The sequence below is a fragment of the Sarcophilus harrisii genome, chromosome 1 (genome assembly GCF_902635505.1).
Source record: "Sarcophilus harrisii chromosome 1, mSarHar1.11, whole genome shotgun sequence".
Classification (NCBI taxonomy): Eukaryota; Metazoa; Chordata; class Mammalia; order Dasyuromorphia; family Dasyuridae; genus Sarcophilus; species Sarcophilus harrisii.
This window is the reverse complement of record NC_045426.1, coordinates 19,079,043-19,100,533: the sequence shown is the minus strand read 5'-3', so window position 1 is coordinate 19,100,533 and position 21,491 is coordinate 19,079,043. Positions and strand designations below refer to the sequence as shown.

The window sequence follows — 21,491 nt, the reverse complement described above, 5'->3', positions numbered from 1 at the left end:
CATGTTAAATATATTAAAATATATAATCCACCACTGTTTAGCACAATGGCTGGCACATCTCTTTTCAGTCATGTCCATCTCTTCATGATCCCATTTGATATTTTCTTGGCAGAGATACTGGAGTGCTTTGCCATTTCCTTCTCCAGCTCATTTTACAGATGAGGAAACTGAGGCAATCAGGACTGAGTGAGGGTCACACAACTAGTAAGTTTCCGAGGCAGGATGTGAACTCAGGAAAATGAGTCTTCCTGAAGCCCATCATTCTATCACTTCATCACCTAGACTGGTACATAGTAGGTGCTTGATAATTTGCTCATCCGGTGATTGGTAAGATATCCCCAGTCACAAGGCTTCCCACAGTAACCCTCTGATGTAAAAGTCATGATGCTGGGTGCTTCTCTACTGGGCTCCCCAGGAGGGTTCCAGGTGACCCCCCCTCCCCCAAAATCCAAGCCATTTCTGACAATCCTGGGAAACCAGAGATCTATAAGAGGAAGGAACCAGGACATGTGGAGATGGAGCTGTCAGAGAAGATGAAAGGCAGCTGGAAACCTCTGGAATCCACACTAATCCTTCGTCATCTCTACCCCCCAGGATGGGGAAGGTTGGGGAGTAACCCTAAACCGATTTCCTAATGTGGAAAACAAGTGACAAGCCCCAATTAGCGCCGCTTAAAAGGCAGGAGATTCCCTCTGGGCAAGAAGCCTGTGACCTTCAATTCCTCAGAGAAGTGAAAGCTTGCAGAAGGAAGGAAGCCAGTTATTCCTGCTGTCTGCACCCTACCAACACCACAGGCTGCACCAGAACTTGGCTGTGCTCGGAGCACCAGCAACTCGCCTAGCTGCACCTCGCTCCTGGCGGGAGAAGGGCCCCGACATGGCAGGAAGACTGGGGGTCCCCCTGAAGCTGCTGCTGCTGCTGCTGCTGCTCACCCTGGACAGCAGCCAGGCCTTGAGGATCTGCTCCTTCAACGTCTTGTCCTTCGGGGAAGCCAAGATAGGCAACTCCAGGGCTATGGATGTTATTGTGAAGGTAAGCTCCCACACCTGGGACTTCCCTTGTAGTCTGGCTGCGCTCCCAGGGAGCTCTCAGCCTCTAGACTCAAGCTCCATCTGAATTAAGAGCCCTAGCCAAGCCTTCCCTTTCACAAAGCTGGGTCTAGGAGGGCTAGTGGGGAGTAGAGAGAAGCATACTGCAATGAGAGCCAGGAGCTGCATGGAGTTTGAATCCTGATACCATCATCTATGGGCTGTGTGTCCCCTGGGCAAATTGTTCAACTCTTCTCTGCCTCAGTTTCCTTATTTGCAGAATGCTGGGATTGGGATAATTGGTCACTTTAAGTCCCTTCCAACTCCAGAGCAATGAACGTATGCCTTTGGGTTCTGATTGTGCTTCCGATATTTGGTCCCTTCTGACAAACTGATTAATCTCTCTGAATCTGTTTCCTCATCTAAAAGATGGACTTAGAAAGAATGCTTAGAGAGGGCAGCCTCAGAGAGAGCTGGCTTCAGAGTGTGGATGATTTGGGTCCACTTCTGATCCATAACTGACTATGTGAACCTAAGTCACTTAGTCTCTTGGTACCCCTCTTTAAAAAGAGTGCATCAATACAAAGAGTGTCTTCATTACCAAGGAAATCAGAGACTGGGTCCTCCGTGGATATCTTCCACTCTTTGGCCCCAAAAGGCAGAATAAGGAGCAAAGATCAGTGGAAATATATATTTAGGCTCGATGGCTCCGAAAGGCAGGATAAGGAACAAAGATCAGTGGAAATATATATTCAGGCTCGATGGCCCCAAAAGTCAGAATAAGGAGCAAAGATCAGTGGAAATATATATTCAGGCTCGATGGCCCCAAAAGTCAGAATAAGGAGAAAAGATCAGTGGAAATATTCAGGCTCGATGGCCCCAAAAGGCAGAATAAGGAGCAAAGATCAGTGGAAATATATATTCAGGGTCGATAACAGTGAAAACTTCTGCCATGTTGGCTGCCCCAATGTGGGATGAGCTGCTTTAGGAACAGTTGATTCCCCTAAACTAGATATCTTCCAGCAAAGGTCCGTTGGGACTTAAAGGCTGCACTAGAGGCCAGTGATGTCCCTTCCAAATCTGAGAATCTGTGCCTAAAAACTCAATCCCAAATACTCATACAAGTTAACTGAACTGATTAGTAGCTATTGAAGTTTAAATAATTTCTTCCAATCCACAGAGCGTCCTAATCATTTTCCAGGGTCTCCCTCCAGCCTAGGATGGATGATTGTTTGCTTGTGATGTGATATAGCAATGATGTGGGGGTCCCCTGATTTTAGGGAGGTTTCTGTGCTAACAATAAGTCAGTAATCCTAAATCTCCTGGCTTTGGAGTCTGCCTTGGGATTTCCCACACTCCCAATCTAAGAACGATAATCTGTCTGATTCTGAACAGATCGCTCCTCAGTTCATTGCTGACTGATAATCTGGTCATTGAGCACCAAATTCTGGAGACCTCGGCTCCTCTGCCCCACTGTGGGCCATAGAATTAGGGTATCAATGATAGAAAGCTGGATAAAGCTCGGTTCTTTGCTAATTTCATTTGGAACTGAGCCCACTTGTACAATTACAATAAAACTTTGCCCCTTGACTAGGAAATGGATTCAAGCCTGCAAATTCTTTTGAGACACTCGTGACACCGGTCTATGACCCCAAACTTTTGGGGTCCCCTTCCTAACCTCAACACTCGCATGAAGATTTTTGCTTCTCCATCATTTTTTAGTCACTTTTCCTCCTGTCTGGGTGTAATTAGCTTAGATGCTCTTCTTCAAATTCTGCTCTTTTTTTTTTTTTTTTTTTTTTTTTTTTTTGATAAACCAGCAAATTCAGCTGAGCAGTAACAGCAATTAAGATCATCTTCTCCCAGAGTTAAGACCTATTTAATCTTAATCTTGGGTTTTGGAGCTGGGTCTGAGCCTGTTATTTGGCCAATTGATAATTTTTATGGCATGAGAGGCACAATCATGCTAGGAGTAAGTAGGGAGGGATTCTATACAAAGAAAATATTTTCTTATTTTAAAATGTAAAGGCCCCCATGTTAACTCAGTTAAGGGAGGCATTGTAGGATCCGAGGAGGATTTGTAGCCAGAAGGAACCTTAGAGTTCATGAGTCCAACCTCATTTCCGAGGAAATTAGGTATTGAGTAACATAAAGTAACTCAGCTGATGAGTAGCATTATCCCACTTGCTTATTCATCACTCTAAAAGTGCTAGCTGGGTTTGGAGGTTGTATTGCTTTTTGGATTTGTTTTGTTTTTACATTTTTAAGTTTTACTGCTTTTTTTTTTTAATATCACCTTAACTTCTGAATATAGTTCCTCTCTCCCTCACCATTCAAAGAGTTATCCCTTACAACAAAAAGGAAAAAAAAAATGAGTTGATGAAAAGTTCAGCAAAACTAAGCAACATGTGAGTTGGGAACGATGCTCCATGTAAGTTTTTTTTCCTGAGGCAATTGGGGTTAAGTGACTTGCCCAGGGTCACACAGCTAAGTCATGTTAAGTGTTTGAGATCAGATTTGAACTCATCTCCTCCTGACTTCAGGGCTGCTGCTCTATCCACTGAACCACCTAGCTCCCCCTCTGTGCAATTTTTCATATCCATAGTCCCCCTCCTCTTCAAAGAAGGGAAGAGCATTTTTCCCACCCTTTCAGGACAATGAAATTACACAATTTTCAGTTTCAGGTTTTTCCTTGTCATTCTTAATCTTTGCCTCCTGTAGTCATTATGTAGCTTTTGTTTTAAAGAAAGAGCATTTGTGTGTCCCAAGGATTCTCAGGGAAGGAGGAGCTTTGGGATTCCCTGCCCAGGAAGCAAGACCTGTCACACAGTGCTCCTCTGAGATTGATGATTCATGGGTTGCCCCTTGCCTACAAATCAAACTACACCCAGTGTGTTTACTGGTGATTCATGACCTTTTCCACCTAAGCCTGTTTCTTGAATGAGTTTGCTTTTGTAATGTGGCTGAAATAGCATGGGATGACGGAAAGAGAGCGAGCTGGGGAGTTTGGAGCCTGTTTCTAATGCCCGCTATCTATGTGGCCTTGGGCTGGCTGAAAGACCATAGGATTTAGGAGTCACAGTGTGTACAGTCAAACCTGTGTGATTTGACCAAGTGACTTAGCCTTTTAACACCTCAGGGTCCTCACTTGTAAAATGCAAGGGTTTGACTGTGTGATTTCTCAAGGAGTCCCCCACCCCCTTATGGTTTAAATTAAGTTCCTGAGAATAGGGATCTATGGGATGCCTTGTTCTGTACTACCTACTCTCCACAAGAACATTTCCACAAATGACTCTCATGTGCTGGGAACTGCATTGGGTGGTGGGGACATAAAGATTAAATCAAATAGTCTGCTCTCAAGGAGTTTACTTTCTACTTGGAGATGTTGGGAGAGGGGACATGAAGAGTCAAGAACACAGAGAAAATCGAGGAGGGAAAAAATGCCAGTAGTGAAGGCTTAAGATCCCCTAAGATTTGGGGATCAGAGAAGGTTCCCTGGCAAGAGGAGCCCCTTGAAAAAAGACACTGGGCAGAGGAGGGGGAAAGAGGAAAGAGGGCACTCATAGCCTGGGACGGGACACAACTTGAGTGTATCAACCATGAACAGTCTGATTTAGCTGGGATGTAAAGCACATGCAAGAGAACGTCATGAAGTAAAAGTGGGAGCCAGATCATGGAAGCCATTAGTGCTGGGGGGGAAAAGACTTTGTTAGTCTATAGGCAATAGAGAGCCATGGAAGGTTTCATAGCTGCTTGGAGATTCCAAGCAGTGTTCCTTAGAATAATTAGAACTTGACTAGGACAGAAATATGTCCCCGAACTTCCCTGTTGGAGTTCTGATCTGAAGGCAGTCAGGGTCCGGGGATGAGACTGAATCAGACCATCTTTTCTCCCATGATCTTTCAAGCAGTCCTCCCTCACCCTCTGCTCTTGGATCTATCATTCATGATGAAGGTAACTAGTATTTGTATAGCATTTTAGGATTTGCAAGGTGTTTTACAGATGTCATCTCGATGGTCTTCACAACAATCCTGGGAGATGGATGGTTTTGCAGATGAGGAAACTGAGGCAGAGTTGAAATTAAGTGTTCGAGGCAGTTATTGAAGTAAGATCTCCCTGAGTGTTACACAGTGCTCTATCCTCCAGTCAGCTTCAAGGCTCAGATCCAATCCTGCTTCCTGCAGGAAGCCTAATTCTCCCCAGTGGTTAGTGCCCTCCCCCATCTTCTGAAGCCAGGAAAGAGATTAAGGATCTAACAGGAAAAAGCAGAAGCATCAGGGGAGTGAATTTCGCTTGGGGCAGATGAGGTAAGGTCATGGGTTACATCCAGGGGAAGAACGTGAGCCATGGGCAGTTCCCTGGCAGATAAGACCCAGAACAGGGGTCAGAGCCAGCACATCCCAGCTCACTGAAGCCAGGAGTGGCTTACATCCAGGGGAGGGAGGAGATTTTTGCTATTAATGGCTTTAAAAATGAGACTCTCTTCCAGAGGCGAACAGGAGACAGCCCCAGTGAAGAGCTACTCAGTGGAAAATGGCATTTGCTGATCAGGAATACATTTGGAAATTCACTAGCAGGGACACAATGGGATATGGAGGGCAGAATGTGGGCTTGAGCTTGGCAAGCTGAGGGCAGGATGCATCCTCTCACTCTGCCAGCTGGGGGATCACGGCCAAAGAAACGAATGTCTCTGAACCTCCCTTTGTACACCTCCAAAACGGGGGTAATAAAACTTCAGTGCCCACCTCTCCCCACCCCCCAAGTTGTCATAAGACTCCAATGGCTTAGGACACTTTAAAGCTTGTTATCATTTACATCATGTCCATTTATCCATGGTCCCATTTGGAGTTTTCTTGACTGGAATGGTTTGCCATTTCCTCTTCCAGCTCATTTTACAGATAAGAAAAGTGAGGCAAACTGGGTAAAGGGATTTGTCCAGGGTCATACAGCTAATAAGGGTCTGAAGTCAGATTTTAACTCAGGAAGATGAGACTTCCTGCCTCCAGGCTCCACATGACCCATTGTGTTACTGAGCTGCGTATAAAATAATTATTAAATTATTAAAACCAAAAATTTCACCAATCCTTTTAGGACGCTGTGCATGTGATCTAGACATACCTACACACACACACAGACACACACACACATACACACTTCTGAGACAAAGTATATGTTAATATGCATATATAATATGTATACCTATGTATTTGCATTGTATGCTTACACGTGTGTTTACATAAATGTAGATTTAGTACACTGTGTATTTATGCATGTGCATTGTGTATTGAAGTAATTTTCAAATTTTAAAACTACCATGTAAACATCTATCATCATTTTTCCTACCAGAAAACCTGGAACAGGTGATATGAAATGTTAATATATGCATATATAATATGTACACCCATGTAATTGTGTCAGTGTACTTATACGTGTGTTTACATATATGTAGATCTAGTACACAGTAGCATTGTGTATTGAAGCGATCTGAGAATTTTAAACTGCCATGTAAACATCTGTCGCTATCATTCCTATCGGAAAACCTGGAACAGGTGACATGAAATATCGACAAAGGGAATGTATGGTTGAACACATTCATCAGTATTTGTCTCACACTGATCAGGAAACAGGGACAGAAATATGTGTCACCTAGGATATGTGTCCTGTAGCCAAGCCCTCCAAACCTGAGATTTCTTTGGGTTAGGAGAGTTCTCTATAAAAACTCCAGCCCACAGCACAAAAAGAAGAGATGATGGCAATGCTAAGTGATTGCTATTGGAAGCAGAAGGATTGACAGATATTTATAGCCTGATTTTTTGGCCTTCAGAAAAAACCTGGAGTCATCCTACCAGCAATTGGAGAAAGGTGGTGTTTTGCTTCTTTGACGTGATCTCTTCCTTTATGCAGATAAGCATCAAAGTGCAATAGATTTAGAGCTGGGTCAGATGGAGGAAGCAATAGGGTCCAACCCCCTCATTTTATAGGTGAAAGGGCTTAGCAGGTCAGAAGATGAGCATCAGTTAGAACCGGATCCTTACATATTGCTGCCAGAATAATTTTTTTTCAAAAACATTGCTAGGTACTTGTCAATTTTTCAATCAGGAACATCCAATGACTCCTTGTTACCCTAAGGCGATATGACATAGTACATAGAGAGCTGAGTTCATTCAGAAGAGCCTGAGACCAGCTTCTGACAGATTTTGGGACTTTAACCTCATAGTGATCTGAGCCAATAGTATCCAACTCACATGGAAATAAGGGTCACTCAACTGTACCCAGAAATTCCAGGATGGGGTGGGAGGCATATATTGACTCAATTTTTAAAATATAATCTTATCGGTTTAATTGTTTTTTTATTCACTTTGTTAAAAATTTCATCATTACATCTGAATCTGGTTTGAGCTGGACTTCCCTCTAAACAATTCTTGAAGACTAGAAGCTTCAGAGGAGGTGCCCACCTGCTTGAGTAGGAGTCTCCTCAGTAGGGAGTTCTTGAACTCCATGGGTAATATCGCCATTCTGTTCTCAGAATCACAGTATTTCAGACTTGTCAGTATTTCACACATGTGTGTGCCCATCGTTTTATCAGTGTCACTTGCTAGGCTCTCTGGGATGAATAGACAGATTCAATTTCCCTTGTTGCCATGATCTAGCTAAGAAATACTGAACGGGTTTCCTCTGATGTCCTGTTTTGTTTTTGTTTATTTGTTTGTTTTTTGTCATAGGTCATCAGTCGCTGTGATATCATGCTTCTAATGGAAATCAAGGACTCCCAAAACATCATTTGTCCCACCTTGACGAAAATGCTGAATGGGTAAGGAAACACAAGTCTTCAGCCTTGTCAAGAGACAAGGGCAAAAGAGAACTGAAAGAAGGACAGGGACTGAAAAACCTGGTCACATCTGTTCACATTCCCTACAGTACTTATATCCCAAAGAAGGATCTTTACTAATATTTTATTTAAAATTTTTGCATCAATATTCATTAAGGATATTAGTCTATACTTTTCTTTTTCTGTTTTGGCTCTTCCTGGTTTAGGTATCACCGCCATATTTGTGTCATAAAAGGAATTTCACAGGATTCCTTCTTTGTCTATTTTTCCAAACTGTTTATGTAGTATTGGAATTAATTGTTCTTTGAATATTTGATAGAATTCTCTCGGGAATCCATCTGGCCCTGGAGATTTTTTTCTGAAGGAGTTCATTGACGGCTTGTTTAATTCTTTTTCTAAAGGTTTATTTAAGTACTTTGTTTCCTCTTCTGTGAATGTGGGCAATTTATATTTTTATATATTCATCCATTTCAATTGTCGGATTTGTTGGCATATAATTGGGCAAGATAGCTCCTAATTATAGGAAAGGCCTTTAGAAACCATTCAGAACGAATATGCAAAGGTTAAAATCACAAAATTGAAAACAAGGAAATAGATAAGAGACTAGCTAAAGGAAAACAAAGGAAGGAAAGATATGAGAAGTCCATGTATTGAAGAGGCAAGACACCAGACTTTCCTCTTAAGCTGACTGTATGGCCTGGCACATCTAGCTTGTCAAAGATTCAATTTCCCCATTTGTAAAACAGGGCTAGATGGGCTTCAGCAAGAACATTCTAAAACTCTAGAATTCTTGAGAAGAGGAAGGAAGGAAGGGCTGAGAATAGTAAATTGGCCTTCTTGGCCCAAAGTTGAACTCTGTCTTCCGGAGAACCTGCCACCATCTTCAGCTTTCACCAGCTTCCTCTTCTGGGTGCTACAGATCAGTCTCAGGGTGGAAAAGATGGGCAGCTGGGCTAGAGACTTCTTCATGTGCACTGCTGGGTGACACAATTCTGTCTCATAGGACCAGATACTTTCAGTCCAAAGGACCCTTAGACACTAAGTCCAATGCTGCCATTTTACAGATGAGGAATCTGAAGACCAGAGAATGGAAGGGACCAAGATCCCACAGACAGGATCATGGATATAGAGGCCCAGAGGGACCTTAGAGGCTTATTAACTCATCCCTTTTATTTTATTGATAAAAAAAAAAAAAAAAATCAGTGATTTATCCATCGGTAGTAAGTGGCAGGACAGAGATTTTTAAGTCAGGGTGCTCTGATTCCCAATTCAAAGTTTTCCATTAAATCCTAGCTGCTTCCCATGGTCCCCATTCTCCCTCAGATCCCCAATTGGGAAATGTTTCCCATTCTCACTTGACAGAAGTCCAGAGGTGCTTGACACATGTTCTCACAAGTGTAGTACAATCTCCTTTTTAAGGAAATTGGATTAATGAATCATTTGCATACAAATCATAGAAATAAGACTGGGCTATTCTAGTTATTCAAAACAAGCCTAGCCTTACATAAACAGGAAGTTGGAGTTCAATCTACTATGACCAAGTTCTGGGTTTGGCTTTTTAAAAAAATGCTGAAAGCCCGAGTTCTGCACGAGCTGCCAAGGGGCCCAAAAGTTCCCCAAAATAGAACTCCGAAATTCTCCAAGACTCCGGATTCTACACAAATAGAGAAGGGGACGACTGAGCTGGGATGCTACGCCCTGTTGGGGCCTTCCTAGGATTGAATCCTTCATTTCCTGGTAGAGGGTGAGAGTAGAAAATAATCGCTTTAATCTGAATTCTTCCTACAACTTGGAGAAAAGTTGGTTCCAGCATACATTTGGCAAACATGAACAAAACCAACATCTCCCAAGTTCAGGATAATAAGGAGAGGTAGCTAAGGGGCTGGAGAAAGGACAGATGAAGCCCAGAAGGAAGAAAGCCAATTTCTACTAAAAGACTCTACAATGGTGATTATTTTCAGGCATTCATACAAAACCACAGAATCCCAAAATTGGAAGGGATCTTAAAATCCTCCAACCACAACAAAAATGGATATTTTAATAGTACTTTAAGAGCCTGTAAAGCTCTTTCCATTTATTTTCTAAATATGTAGGATGATAACAACAGAAATCTCCTTCACAATACATCTGATAACTGGCTGTCCAATTTGTTCTGAAAGACCTTCAGTGAGAAGGAGCCCACCACCTTAGAAGTCACTCAGAGCATTTGAGTGTAATTCAGTGAGGGAGTTTTTCTTGATAGGAAGCCTAAATCCCTCTTCCACATGGCAGAGACTCAAACTCTTCCTTATACTATAAGACTTAGGAACTGAAAGGGGCCGTGTGCATCCAGAGAATCTATGGAGACTTATGTGGATCACAACATAGTATTTTCATTTTTTTTTTGTTGTTGTTATTTGTTGCCTGTTTTTTTTTTTCTTTCTCATTTTTTCTCATTTTGACTTGATCTTTCTTGAACAGCATGATGGAGGTGGAAATATATTTAGAAGAATTGCACATTTTAACCTATGTCGAATTAGTTGCTGTTCAAGGGAGGAGGGTGGAGGAAGGGAGGAAGAAAAATTTGGAACACAACGTTTTTCAGGGATGGATGCTGAAAATTATCTTTGCATGCATTTTGAAAAATAAAAAGCTATCATTATTAAAAATAATAATAATATTTTGTCCCATTTGCATGTAAAATCAATTGACATTTATTTTTAAAATTTTTGAGTTCCAAGTTTTCTCTTTCCCTCCCTCATCTTCCCCCTCCCTGAAACAATAAGCATTTTAAGACATCCATTACTTTAAAAAAAAAATTGTAAATTTAATTTTTTCCTCACTAGTATTTTTTCCAGTTACCTGTGAAAATAGTTTTCAAAATTCATTTTTGTAAGATTTTGAGTTCCAAATTTTTTCTCTCTCCCTCCCTTTTTCCTCCCTCACCAAGACAACAAGCAATCTGATCGAGGTTAATTTGTATTACTTTCAAGAAGAGACTAGAACACCAGGCCTAGAGTCAGACCTGGATCTGAATTCTTCCTTGATGCTTGTTAGCAATCAGAAAAGTCATTTAATCACCTTACACCTCGGTTTCCTTACATATACAATGGGAATAATAACACCTATAGTATCTAACTCAAGGATCATCAGTCGATTGCTATGTATACTTCTATGTGGACTCATTATCCCTCTTGTTATCATGTAAGCTTCCTATAGGGATATTTCATTCTCTAGCCCAAGCAGACTATTGTTGAGTCATTTTTCAGTCTGTCCTATTCTTTGTGACCTCATTAGGGGTTTGCTTGGCAGAGATACTGGAGGAGCTTGCCATTTCCTTCTCTTGCTCATTTTACAGATGAGGAAACTGAGGCAAACAGGATTAAGTGACTTACCCAGGGTCACATACCTAGTAAGTGTCGAGTATTCCTGACTTTAGACTTGACATTCTGTCCATCATACCACCTAGCTGCCCTACTTGGCAGATAGATGCTTTTGTTGATAAATGACTTTTGATTGATTGGTAATTGGAAAGGAGCTCAGAAACCATCTACACTAGTTCCCTTAATTTACAAATGAGGAAACTGAGGTTGTTAAGTGATTTAAGCATGGATTACGCAGAAAATAAATGTCAGACGGAGGACTTGAACTTCAGCCCACTTCAAACCTTAAAGCACTATCATTATATGCTCTTGTGATTAAGTGTCAAGATCTCAGACATCAGACTCAGAAAGGAGAAGCTAAAGAAAGAACAAAAGCACAGAGTGGGTTTGCAGATGAGAAGACTAAGGACTCAAGATGGTGGGACAATGTTGACTTATGAAGCTCATGGAAAATCTTTCTGTCTTCTAGGAAATCCCGAAAAGGCACCAAAGACTACAACTGCATAATTAGCAACCGGCTGGGAAGAAAGGCCTACAAGGAACAGTACGCTTTTCTCTATAGGTGAGCACAGATTTCAGTGAGTCTGGGAGATCAGTAATGTTAATGCTCTTCCCGTGTTGCTCATCCACACCCACTGATGCTCCCTTCTCAGGCTCTTACCTGATACTCTTATCTCTATTCTTCTGTAATTCTCTCTTTAGGAGACTTGACCCAATAGACTGAAGTACTTAGAGGATCAAGTTCAATCCCCTCACTTTATAGATGAGGAAACTGAGGCACAGGAAGCTTACATCATAGAAGTAGTAAATGCAGAATTAAGATTTGAATGTAGGCCCTCTGACTCCAAATCCAAGGTTCTTTCCAAGGCCTCCATCTTTCTAGATCTAACATAGTGGATAAAAGACTGAACTCAAAAAGCCAGGAAAATATGGGAGAGGGAGGAAGTCCTATCTCTGAAATTATGGGTAAATAAAAATATTGGTCAAGCCATTTAACCTCTTGTGCCCCCAACCAAATGTTTAAGACTTTTTAAGCTGCAGAGAGGGTGGATGACCTTCATTAGTACAGGGTATTTCCTAGAGTAGCAGTTAAATCCCGGGTCCATTTGCTACCACGCAAGACATCCCTCATCACCTCTGCAAAATGAAGAAGGTGGCAGAGTAAATCATAGTTAGAGATCACAACTAGTTTATGGTATTTGTTGGATCACGTATTTATTGAGGTTGACTGAACTTGTGGAACAGCCTGAGAGTGGGGTAGGTAGTTTGACCTTTGGCCTATTGGATTCAATTTACTATTTATTAAGCACCTAGTATGTACAAGGCACTGGGCTAGAATTGGGGATGCAAAGAAACACAACAATCCTTGCTCTCAAGGAGCTTACCTTCTGCTGGAGTAAAATAGCATAGAGTACTAAGTATGAGCACTATTGTGCAGAGAAAGTCAAAATGGGTAGAACATAAGGCTTGGGAAAGTCCGCATCCCCTGAGCGGAACTTGGAGGGAAGCTGGGAATTCACGCGGTTTATTTTGCCAAGGACTTGGCTGACAAAGGACTGAACACCGGCTTCCAGTTTCCCAGCTAAGATGAAAACGCTATCTTAGTGTTCTCAAATACCAGAGAAAATTAAAATCTGCCTGATGGTCCTCAGGGTTGATTAATGTTTTGTTGTGGACAGTGAATCTTGTATCTGCTGTTTGATGACCAAATCATCTTTTGGTAAAAAGTCGAGCCCAAATCAGAAAGTTATAGGTGCTTTCCCCCAAAGAGGATATTAGTCCAAAGTCTTCCTGTCTTCAAAGTGATTTTTTAAAAATGGAAGTGACTCACACCAGATTTCTGTTTCCTTTTTACTTTATTTAGGGAAAATGTGGTATCTGTGAAGAAAAGCTATCACTATCATGACGCCCAGGATGGAGATGAAGACGTCTTTTCCCGAGAACCTTTTGTAGTCTGGTTCCATTCTCCTAAAACTGGTGAGTCAGCTAAGAGCACCAAATTTATCAGATCAGATGATCATAGATTTGGAGCAGGGAGGGTCCTTAGGAATCAGAGCTCAACTTCTTCATTTTACAGAGGAGGAAACTGAGGCTCAGAAGGAAGTAACTTGCCCTAAATGTGCTTCAGACTCCTGACTCTAACCTTATGATTTCCCTAACTTGTAATGCATCCTTTGGTGTTAATTGTAACTGTGGGTCATTGGAAGCATCCAGATGGATGGGAATGATCTATTGCACCTCCTCTGTCCTCATATAGTACAACGTGTGCTTTCTCTAAAAGAATTCATCTGTCAATCAGCACCAAGAGAATTTGCAGTTCATTTCTTTTCTCTTTCCATTTGACTATATGGGTGTATACATACATATATAAATATATGTGTGTGTACATATAATATATATTTTATATATGTGCATATATACACACACGTGTGTGTGTGTGTGTGTGTGTGTGTGTGTGTGTGTATCAAGCCTATAACTATGCTAAGGGAAAGGAGGAAAGGAGAGCAGGGCATTTTATAGCCCATAAGTCCAATCACCTCTAGACTAACCCAGGCTGGGGTTCAAATAGGGGTAGAACTGTCTTGTACACACTAGGCGCTTAATAAATGGTGAATTGAATTCAAGAGGCCAAAGGTCACAATCAAACTACCTACACGACTCCTAGGCTGATCCTAGGCTGAGGAAACCATAATGTTCTGGTCAGTAATAAGGGGAATGCTGTTTCCTTTTTATTCTGACCTAGACAAGGGAGAGCTTGACTAAATCCCTGTTCTCTCCTGTTCCCAAAGCTGTCAGAGATTTTGTGATCATCCCTCTGCATACGACACCTGAGACGTCTGTTCGAGAAATCGACGAGCTCTTTGATGTCTACATGGATGTAAAACGTCGATGGAAGCCTGAGGTCGCTATCATCTCTGTCACGGGCTTTAAATGTTGATCAAGAGTTTGTATTTTATGGAGAGGCAATCCCATAAGCCTTTGGAGTGACATGGTCAGGCCTGTGCTTATGGAATATCAATATGGCAGCTCTATGGAAGATATAGGTTCAAAGATAGGAAGTCTTGACCTTGAAAGCAGCTGTATGAGTGGGGAGAAGGGAATGGATGCAAGAGATGTGGGATGTGATCCACATTTGGCAATTGATTTGATATGTTCAGGCAGAGAACGTGAAGAGCAAAGAATGACAGAAATTGCAAATTTGGGGGACTGGAGAGATGGAGGTGCTCTTAACAGAAATGGAGAAGTTAGAGAGACAGGTGGATTCAAAGGGAAAGAGAATCAGCTCATTTTTTGTTCTGTAGAATGTCAGAATCATGTGAGAATGCAGAAGGCTCCTTCCCCTTCTAGGGAGTGTTTGAAATCATATATGAGGTTTCTTCCCTTTTTGGGATCACGGCAACCTCTCTGGGCCCCGTTATATCAGATAAGAAAGTAATAGGAGGAATTGTAGAGTTTATAGGCATTGTGTAGAGATGGAAAAGCATCATGCAGATGTAGTTTCTTGTATGGGGGCAGTGGATAAGGTCGTATAGTGATGGGTGGCGTTATATAGATATTGGTATTATATAGTTTGGGGTAGCTTTGTGTTGGTGTGGTGACATTGTGCAAACACGGGTGATTTTGTGTAGATATGGGTATTGCGTAGCCATGGGTAGCACTGTGTAGATGCCAGTAATATTGTATAATTATAAATAGTATTATGGTATAGAGGAGGGTGACATTGTATAGAGACAGGTGACATTTTATAGCCTTAATAATAGCTAATGCTTGTCTGGTGTTGACCATGTCCTAAACTCTATAATTAGTATATTGTTTGATAATTATTATATTGTTTGATTTTCAGAAAAGCCTTGGAAAGTAGGTGCTATTTTTACCTCCATTTTTACAAAGGAGAGAAACTGAGGCTCAAGAAACTTCTAAGTGTTAGCCCAAAGCTTGACTCACTAACTCACGCAACCTCTCCATGAGTGATTCTCTTGACCTTTTTTGTCATCCACAATTGTGGTTCTTTGGAGGCTGAAACGCTCCATACCTATCAGCCAGAAAGCACCAAGAAAAGAATAGTGTGGAAAAGATGGGCCCTGTCTCAAGGAGAAGCTCTATGGCTGAGTGGGGTGGGCAGTGTTCCCCAAATGGTCTAGCCCCTTCTCTCCTGCTTATTCCCTATTCGGTTCTTGAAGCAGTTTTGTACGCTAGAGCTGGACATGACCTTGGACACCATTTTATCCAGACCCTCATTTTTTCATTTGTGGAAACTGAGGCCCAAATGACTTGTGCAGGATTACTGAAGGGTAATGAGAACTCCAAACCCAGCATTCTTTTCCAAGGCATCTTGTCATAACTAGGACTAGTGGAGAATTTTAACCCTAATACAGAATATTCTTTTTTGTTGATTTATATTTTTTAAGGAAGGGAAGGAAATCCACTTTTTGTTGTGTATGGGGCATCACAAAGCTTCAGTTTTACTATTGTGAGTTATAAGCAAAAACATCTGTAAAGTCTCTATACTTCTTAACTCAATCAGCCTGTATCTTTTAGAACTTCATCTTCATGGGAGACTTCAACGCTGGCTGTAGTTATGTCCCAAAGAAGTCCTGGAAGGACATCCGGCTTCGGATGGACCCCAAGTTTGTCTGGCTGATCGCTGATAATGTGGACACAACAGTCAAGGAGAGCACCAAGTGCGCCTATGACAGGTGAGAAGCTCCCTCCCCACCCCAGCCTAAACCCCTCACAATTCCTGCTAATTGCAGCCCCACCAAAGAAGGGTTCCCTTGTGCCCAGCTCATTTCTGAGGGGAAATCAGGGGAGACGCATGAAGGTCTAGCACCCAACTAAGTAGTAAAGGCATCCAGATGAAAGACTAGCCATCCCAATACCCGAGTCGGCTCTGGGGTTTATTCTAATTGACAGCAAACTAACTCAACTTCTGTGAAATTCCATTTTGCCCCATTTAGTCCAGAGAACAGTTCTGCCATTGTTTTGTTTTTCTTACAAAGCAGTCCTCTAGAGAGACTCTGCTTAGCAATCTGACCCCTCCCCAGGACTTTAGTGATCACCTCTGTTCAGCTGACACCTAGGTCTATATGGCAGCATCAAGGAGAAGCTGGGTGGGATGGTGGAAAGATCATGGGGTTGGGGTCAGAGAACCTGGACAGAATCCCAGATCTACCTCTATAGAAGAAGGAAGGAAGGGAGGGAAAAAAGGAAAAAAAGGAGGGAAGGAAGGAAAGGAAGGAAAGGAAGAAAAAGAAGGAAAGGAAGAAAAGGAAGAAAAGGAAGAAAAGGAAGGAAGGAAGGAAGGAAGGAAGGAAGGAAGGAAGGAAGGAAGGAAGGAAGGAAGGAAGGAAGGAAGGAAGGAAGGAAGGAAAAGAGGGAGGGAGAGAAAGATACTTCAAGGGGAAGACTACACCTGGCCTTTATTTGAAGCTCCTCTAGCCAAAAGGTCACAGGAACCTAGATGGAGAGTTGGGAGGGACTTTGGAAGCCCATGTGGTTCAGCCCTCTCGTTTTACAGGAGACAAGACATCAGCCCAGGGAGATTCATTGTCCTTCCCAAAAGTTGTATAGGTATTGACAGAAGCAGGATTTGAATCTACGTCTTCCGACACCAAAGTCTCTGTTCTTTCTATTGTATCTCTGAATCAGTTTGGAAACTTTTCAATGGAGAGGGTCCTGCAGAATGCCATCATTTCCCAATCCAGTCCACATCCATCAGAGATTTGAGGAAAGGTCCTTTCCTGTACATGAACAGAAAGCCACCCCTTCCAGACAGTCCGTGGGACACCACCTGTCCTGGTCAGAGGAAATAACATTCTAATAGTTATGAGGTAGCAGTTGTTAAGGATAGCTAAATGGCATCATTTTCTGGGCTTGGAATCAGGAAGCTTCATCTTCCTGGGTTCCTTCTGGTTGTGTGGCCCTGGGCAGGTCACTTAATCTTGTTTGCCTCAGTTTCCTTATCTGTAAAATAAGCTGGAGAAGATAATAGTAAACCAAGAAAACCCCAAATGGAGTCAAAGAGTCAGACATGATTGAAAAATGACTGAACAATATCATTTGTAGATCACACCCTAGCCAAGTTTGGGGAAGGATCATTAAAGACATCTTAAAACAGTCTTTGGAGTTCATCTTTCAGTCAGGAAGTCTGGGTTTCTTTGGGGACCTGGCTGCCTTCACATCTGCAGACCACTTCACAGAAACACAAACCCCAGAGCATCAAAATCCCCAGGCCCGAGGTCTACTTCATCCCGGGACATCCACCACTATCTGCTCTGTGCATCTCTGCACATTTGCAAAGAGCTCACTCTCGTTTCTCTTGTTCTGAGGGCTGGAATTTGTTTCTGTCTTATGAAGCTGTTTGGTTCCCCTCGGGATGTGCAGGGAATTTCCTTTGCAGAAGTAGTCACTGTGGGAAACTGGCATCTGCTGATAGGGAAAAGAGAAGTTTCTCTGGCTCCACCAGCCCTCATGAGAGGAAGCGTCCCTAGCCCTGGAGCAGCCATTTCAAGACCAAAAGTCATGAAGGATGAATTTCTCCCTTGCCCAAGGTTCCTCCCATTAAACCCAGCTGTGTCCCCATCCGACCCGCTGGCAGGAGCAAAGACAGCCCTATAAATATCCAATCAAGGCCCTAGTCCAGAGACCGAGGAAGGCTTTGTCCAACTCAGTGGTCTTTCCTCCCTTGTCCTAGGATCGTGGTCCAGGGCCAGAAGATAAACAGTTCCATTGTTCCAGATTCTGCCAAGACCTTTGACTTCCGAAAAGCCTACAGGTTGACTGAAGAGGAGGTAAGTCTGCCCTCTTGCATTTTCTCTAGGGATCTTGAATTTGTTCCCATGCACTCTGCCTTCTGAGGGCGCTGGGAAACATTTGAAGTCGGAGGTCTTTCCATCCTGGAGTTGTTGTTTAGAATTTGGGTCACCTGTTCTGGCTGGGCTTCCATCTTGTTTTCGGGGAAAAAAGAGGTTGGAACAGGTGGCCTCAAAAGGTCCCTCCTGCCTCTGAGTCTGTTATTAGCTGGATGTCCCATGGAATCAGGGAGGACAGCCATCTTTGGCCTTTGGCCTTTGGCACTCAGAGCTGGCAATAAATGTTGGCCAAGATGGACCAAGAGTCTATTCTAGTATTTCTAGAAATTGGAGAATTTCTCAAATTCAGAATTTATTTGGACCTAGAAAAACTCATCTTCTTGAACTAAAATCTGGCCTCAGACACTTACTATCTGTATAACAAGTCACATAGTCCTATTTGCCTCAGTTTCCTCATCTGTAAAATGAGCTGGAGAAGCAAATGACAAACTACTCCAGTGTCTTTGCCAGAAAAGCCCCCAATTGTGTCATAAAGAGTTGGACACGCTTGAAATGATTTAACAACCACAAATAACAGGCCACTTTCTCTCTCTGAGCTTCGGGTCCTTCATCACCACAATAAGAGGAGTAGTAGAGGATCGATACAGTTCCAGCCCTAAAAGTCTGTGACTTATTGACTCTTTTCTTTTCATAGGCTCTGCGTATCAGTGATCACTTTCCTGTGGAGTTTGAACTGCAGCCTGGGGAAAGCTTCACTAACTTTGTCAGATCATTTGTTCCCCAAAAAAAGAGAGGAAGGAAAAAGTCACAGCGTGGCTAGAAGCACGAGTTGATTCTTAATAACTCCCTCCTTTTATTTTCCTTTTTAATAACAAAAAAGCCCCATGGAAACCATCTAACCCATCTACGCCAGTTTGACCATGTTCCTTGAAGAGAAAAGGGGCTGGATTTAAAGCCAAAAGGACATGGATTAAACCCCAGCTCTGAGACTTTTTACCCGTGTGACCCAACTGTATCTCCTTATCCTCAGTTTCCTCTTCTGTAAAATGAGAGAATTGGGCCAAGGTGACACCTGAGATCCCTTCTAGCTCTAGATCAGAGAACCCATTAGGGAATAAGTGTTCATAACCTCTGACCCAGTCCACAGTGACGAAAACAAAGCTCCCTTACAAACCAAAATATTTACAGCAATATTTTTTTATGGCAACAAATAAGTGGAAATCAAGTGGTGCCCATCAAGTAGGGAATGGCTGAACCAACTGTGGTTAAGTCAATGTAGTGGAATATTATTTAGCACAAATGACAGATAACATTAAATTCAGAGAAACCCGGGAAGATTTGCCTGAACTGATGCAGAATGAAATAAGAAGCGAAAACCAATCAATGACAATAGTATTAAAGAAAATATCTCTCAAAGGACAACAAGTTTTTGAGTAACCGAAAAACCAGTAATGGTCCTGGACACTGGATAATAAAATGTGGGTATTTAAGGGCTGGATGTTTCCCACATTATCAGAGGAGATCGCTCTATCAGTTGTTTTTGCTTAATTGGGTTTCTTTGTTCATTCAGTTCAATTTAACAAGCATTTCTATATGTGCCATATTCTGGGGATATGAAATCAATATGAGACAATCCCTATCCTCAAAAAGCTTGCTGTTGAGCTCATATTCTTTGTCATCCAGTGTTTGATTGGGGATGGGGTTGGGATTAGGGAGGAAGGTCAGGAAGTCTAAGGGGATAGAGTATATCCAGCAATGATTGTGATTTAGAAACTAAAGGCTTTGTCTGGATGCAGATTGAAGAATACTATTTTCACTGTTTTTGTTGTTTTTTCTTTCTTGTGGTCTTTTTCCTTTTATGGATTCTTCTTTTATACCATGACTAATGTGAAAATATGATTAATATGCTTACATACCGTGTAATCTTTATCAAATTGCTTTCTGTTTTAGGAGGGAGCAGAGGGAGGGAAGGAGAAAAAATTGAAATTGAAAATGTTATAAAAATGAACGTTATGTATGGGACTACTTGCCATGTAGGGGAGGGGATGGAGGGAAGAAGGGAACAGAAGGTTTTGCAAGGGTCAGTGTTGAAAAATCACCCATGCATATGTTTTGTATATAAAAACGCTCTAATAAAAAATAAAAATTTTAAAAAGTGAATGTTAAAAACTATCTTTATATGTAATTAGAAAAAAATTAAATGCTATTATATTGGGGAAATTTTTAAATTAAAAAATTTTTTTAAATGATGAGTAGGATACTCTTAGAAAAACTGGGACTTACATGAATTGATGCAAAGTGAAGTGAATAGAATCAAGAGAATATTGTACATGGTAACAGCAAAATTGTTCAATGATTAATAGTGAACGACTTAGCTATTCTCAGCAAGACAGTTCTGAGGCACTGATGATGAAAAATGAAATCCATCTCCAGAGAGTGAACTGATGGAGTCTGGATACAAATTGAAGCATACTTATTTTTTTTTACTCTTTATTTTTCTTGGCTTTTTTGAGGGGGTCGTCTGTGTTTTCTTTCACAACATAACCAAGTTGGAAATACGTTTCACCTGTATACCTTATAACAAATTGCTTGCCTTCTCAACAGTTGGGGAGGAGAGAGAAGTTGAAACTCAAACTTTTGAAAAATATTAAAATTGTGAAAAAAAAATTTAAAAGAAATTAAAAGCATTAAATAAAACACACACAGGGAACACCTGGAATGAATGAATAAATGAAGGCAGTGTTAAGTATATATATACTATATATACCACTATGCTATCTAAGTATATGTATACTCTATGTACAAAGCCACTATGCTAAGTGCCTAAAATACAAATATAAGCAAGCAATACAACCCTTGACTTCAAGAACTTACCCTCTAGTAGACACTACAACTCAAAACTCACAGGCTGTTTTAATCTGGGGAGTTACAGAGATGGAGAATGGAGTCATGGAAAAGTCAACTGTCATACTTCTTCCAAATGCAGTGTTGATTCCACAACTGTTTTGGGAGCAAGAGGAGAGGGGGCTATGTATAAGGTGGGATGGTAGTTGGAACATGAAGCACCACTAACTAGGATGGTACAAACTCACTGTGGTGGTTCCAAAACTGAAGGGAATAGCAATAATAGCTAATATTTATAGAGTACCTACTATGCGCCAGACGTTATTCTAAGTACTTTACAAATAGTATTTGAGTCTCATGGCAACTCTGCGAGGCAGGTGCTATTTTCAACTCCATTTTAAAGATGAGGAAACTGAGGCAAACAGAATAAGTAACTTGCCTGGGATCACACAGCTAGTTACTGTTGGAGGCTGCATTTGAAGTCAGATCTGCCTGACTCTAGGCCCAGTGCTCTGTCCACTGAGTCACCAGCTGCATATTATTGGGAAAATTTGTTTTTAATTTATATTTTTCAAAGAAAGAAATGAGGAGCAGGATGCTCTCAGAAAGACCTGGA

General features: G+C 41.7%; 1 protein-coding gene across 1 annotated transcript; it reads left to right on the top strand.

Annotated features, from left to right (window-relative positions):
- The first annotated feature begins 625 nt into the window (after positions 1 to 625).
- On the top strand, positions 626 to 20,191 carry DNASE1L3 (deoxyribonuclease 1 like 3). The gene is made up of 8 exons (XM_023498600.2): positions 626 to 1,032; positions 7,751 to 7,839; positions 11,689 to 11,781; positions 13,084 to 13,196; positions 14,009 to 14,121; positions 15,759 to 15,916; positions 17,914 to 18,010; positions 18,726 to 20,191. Exons 1-8 carry the CDS (start codon positions 877 to 879, stop codon positions 18,849 to 18,851), a joined length of 945 nt encoding a protein of 314 aa, XP_023354368.1. The 5' UTR covers positions 626 to 876; the 3' UTR covers positions 18,852 to 20,191.
- Positions 20,192 to 21,491: the final 1,300 nt, after the last annotated feature.

What these genes read in the sequence shown, in the direction of transcription:
- DNASE1L3 (XM_023498600.2), top strand. Translation starts at nt 877, where the DNA reads ATGGCAGGAAGACTGGGGGTCCCCCTGAAGCTGCTGCTGCTGCTGCTG. An exon ending in GTTCCATTCTCCTAAAACTG is followed by an intron (nt 13,197 to 14,008) that starts GTGAGTCAGCTA and finishes CTGTTCCCAAAG; the next exon opens with CTGTCAGAGATTTTGTGATC. An exon ending in AACGTCGATGGAAGCCTGAG is followed by an intron (nt 14,122 to 15,758) that starts GTCGCTATCATC and finishes TGTATCTTTTAG; the next exon opens with AACTTCATCTTCATGGGAGA.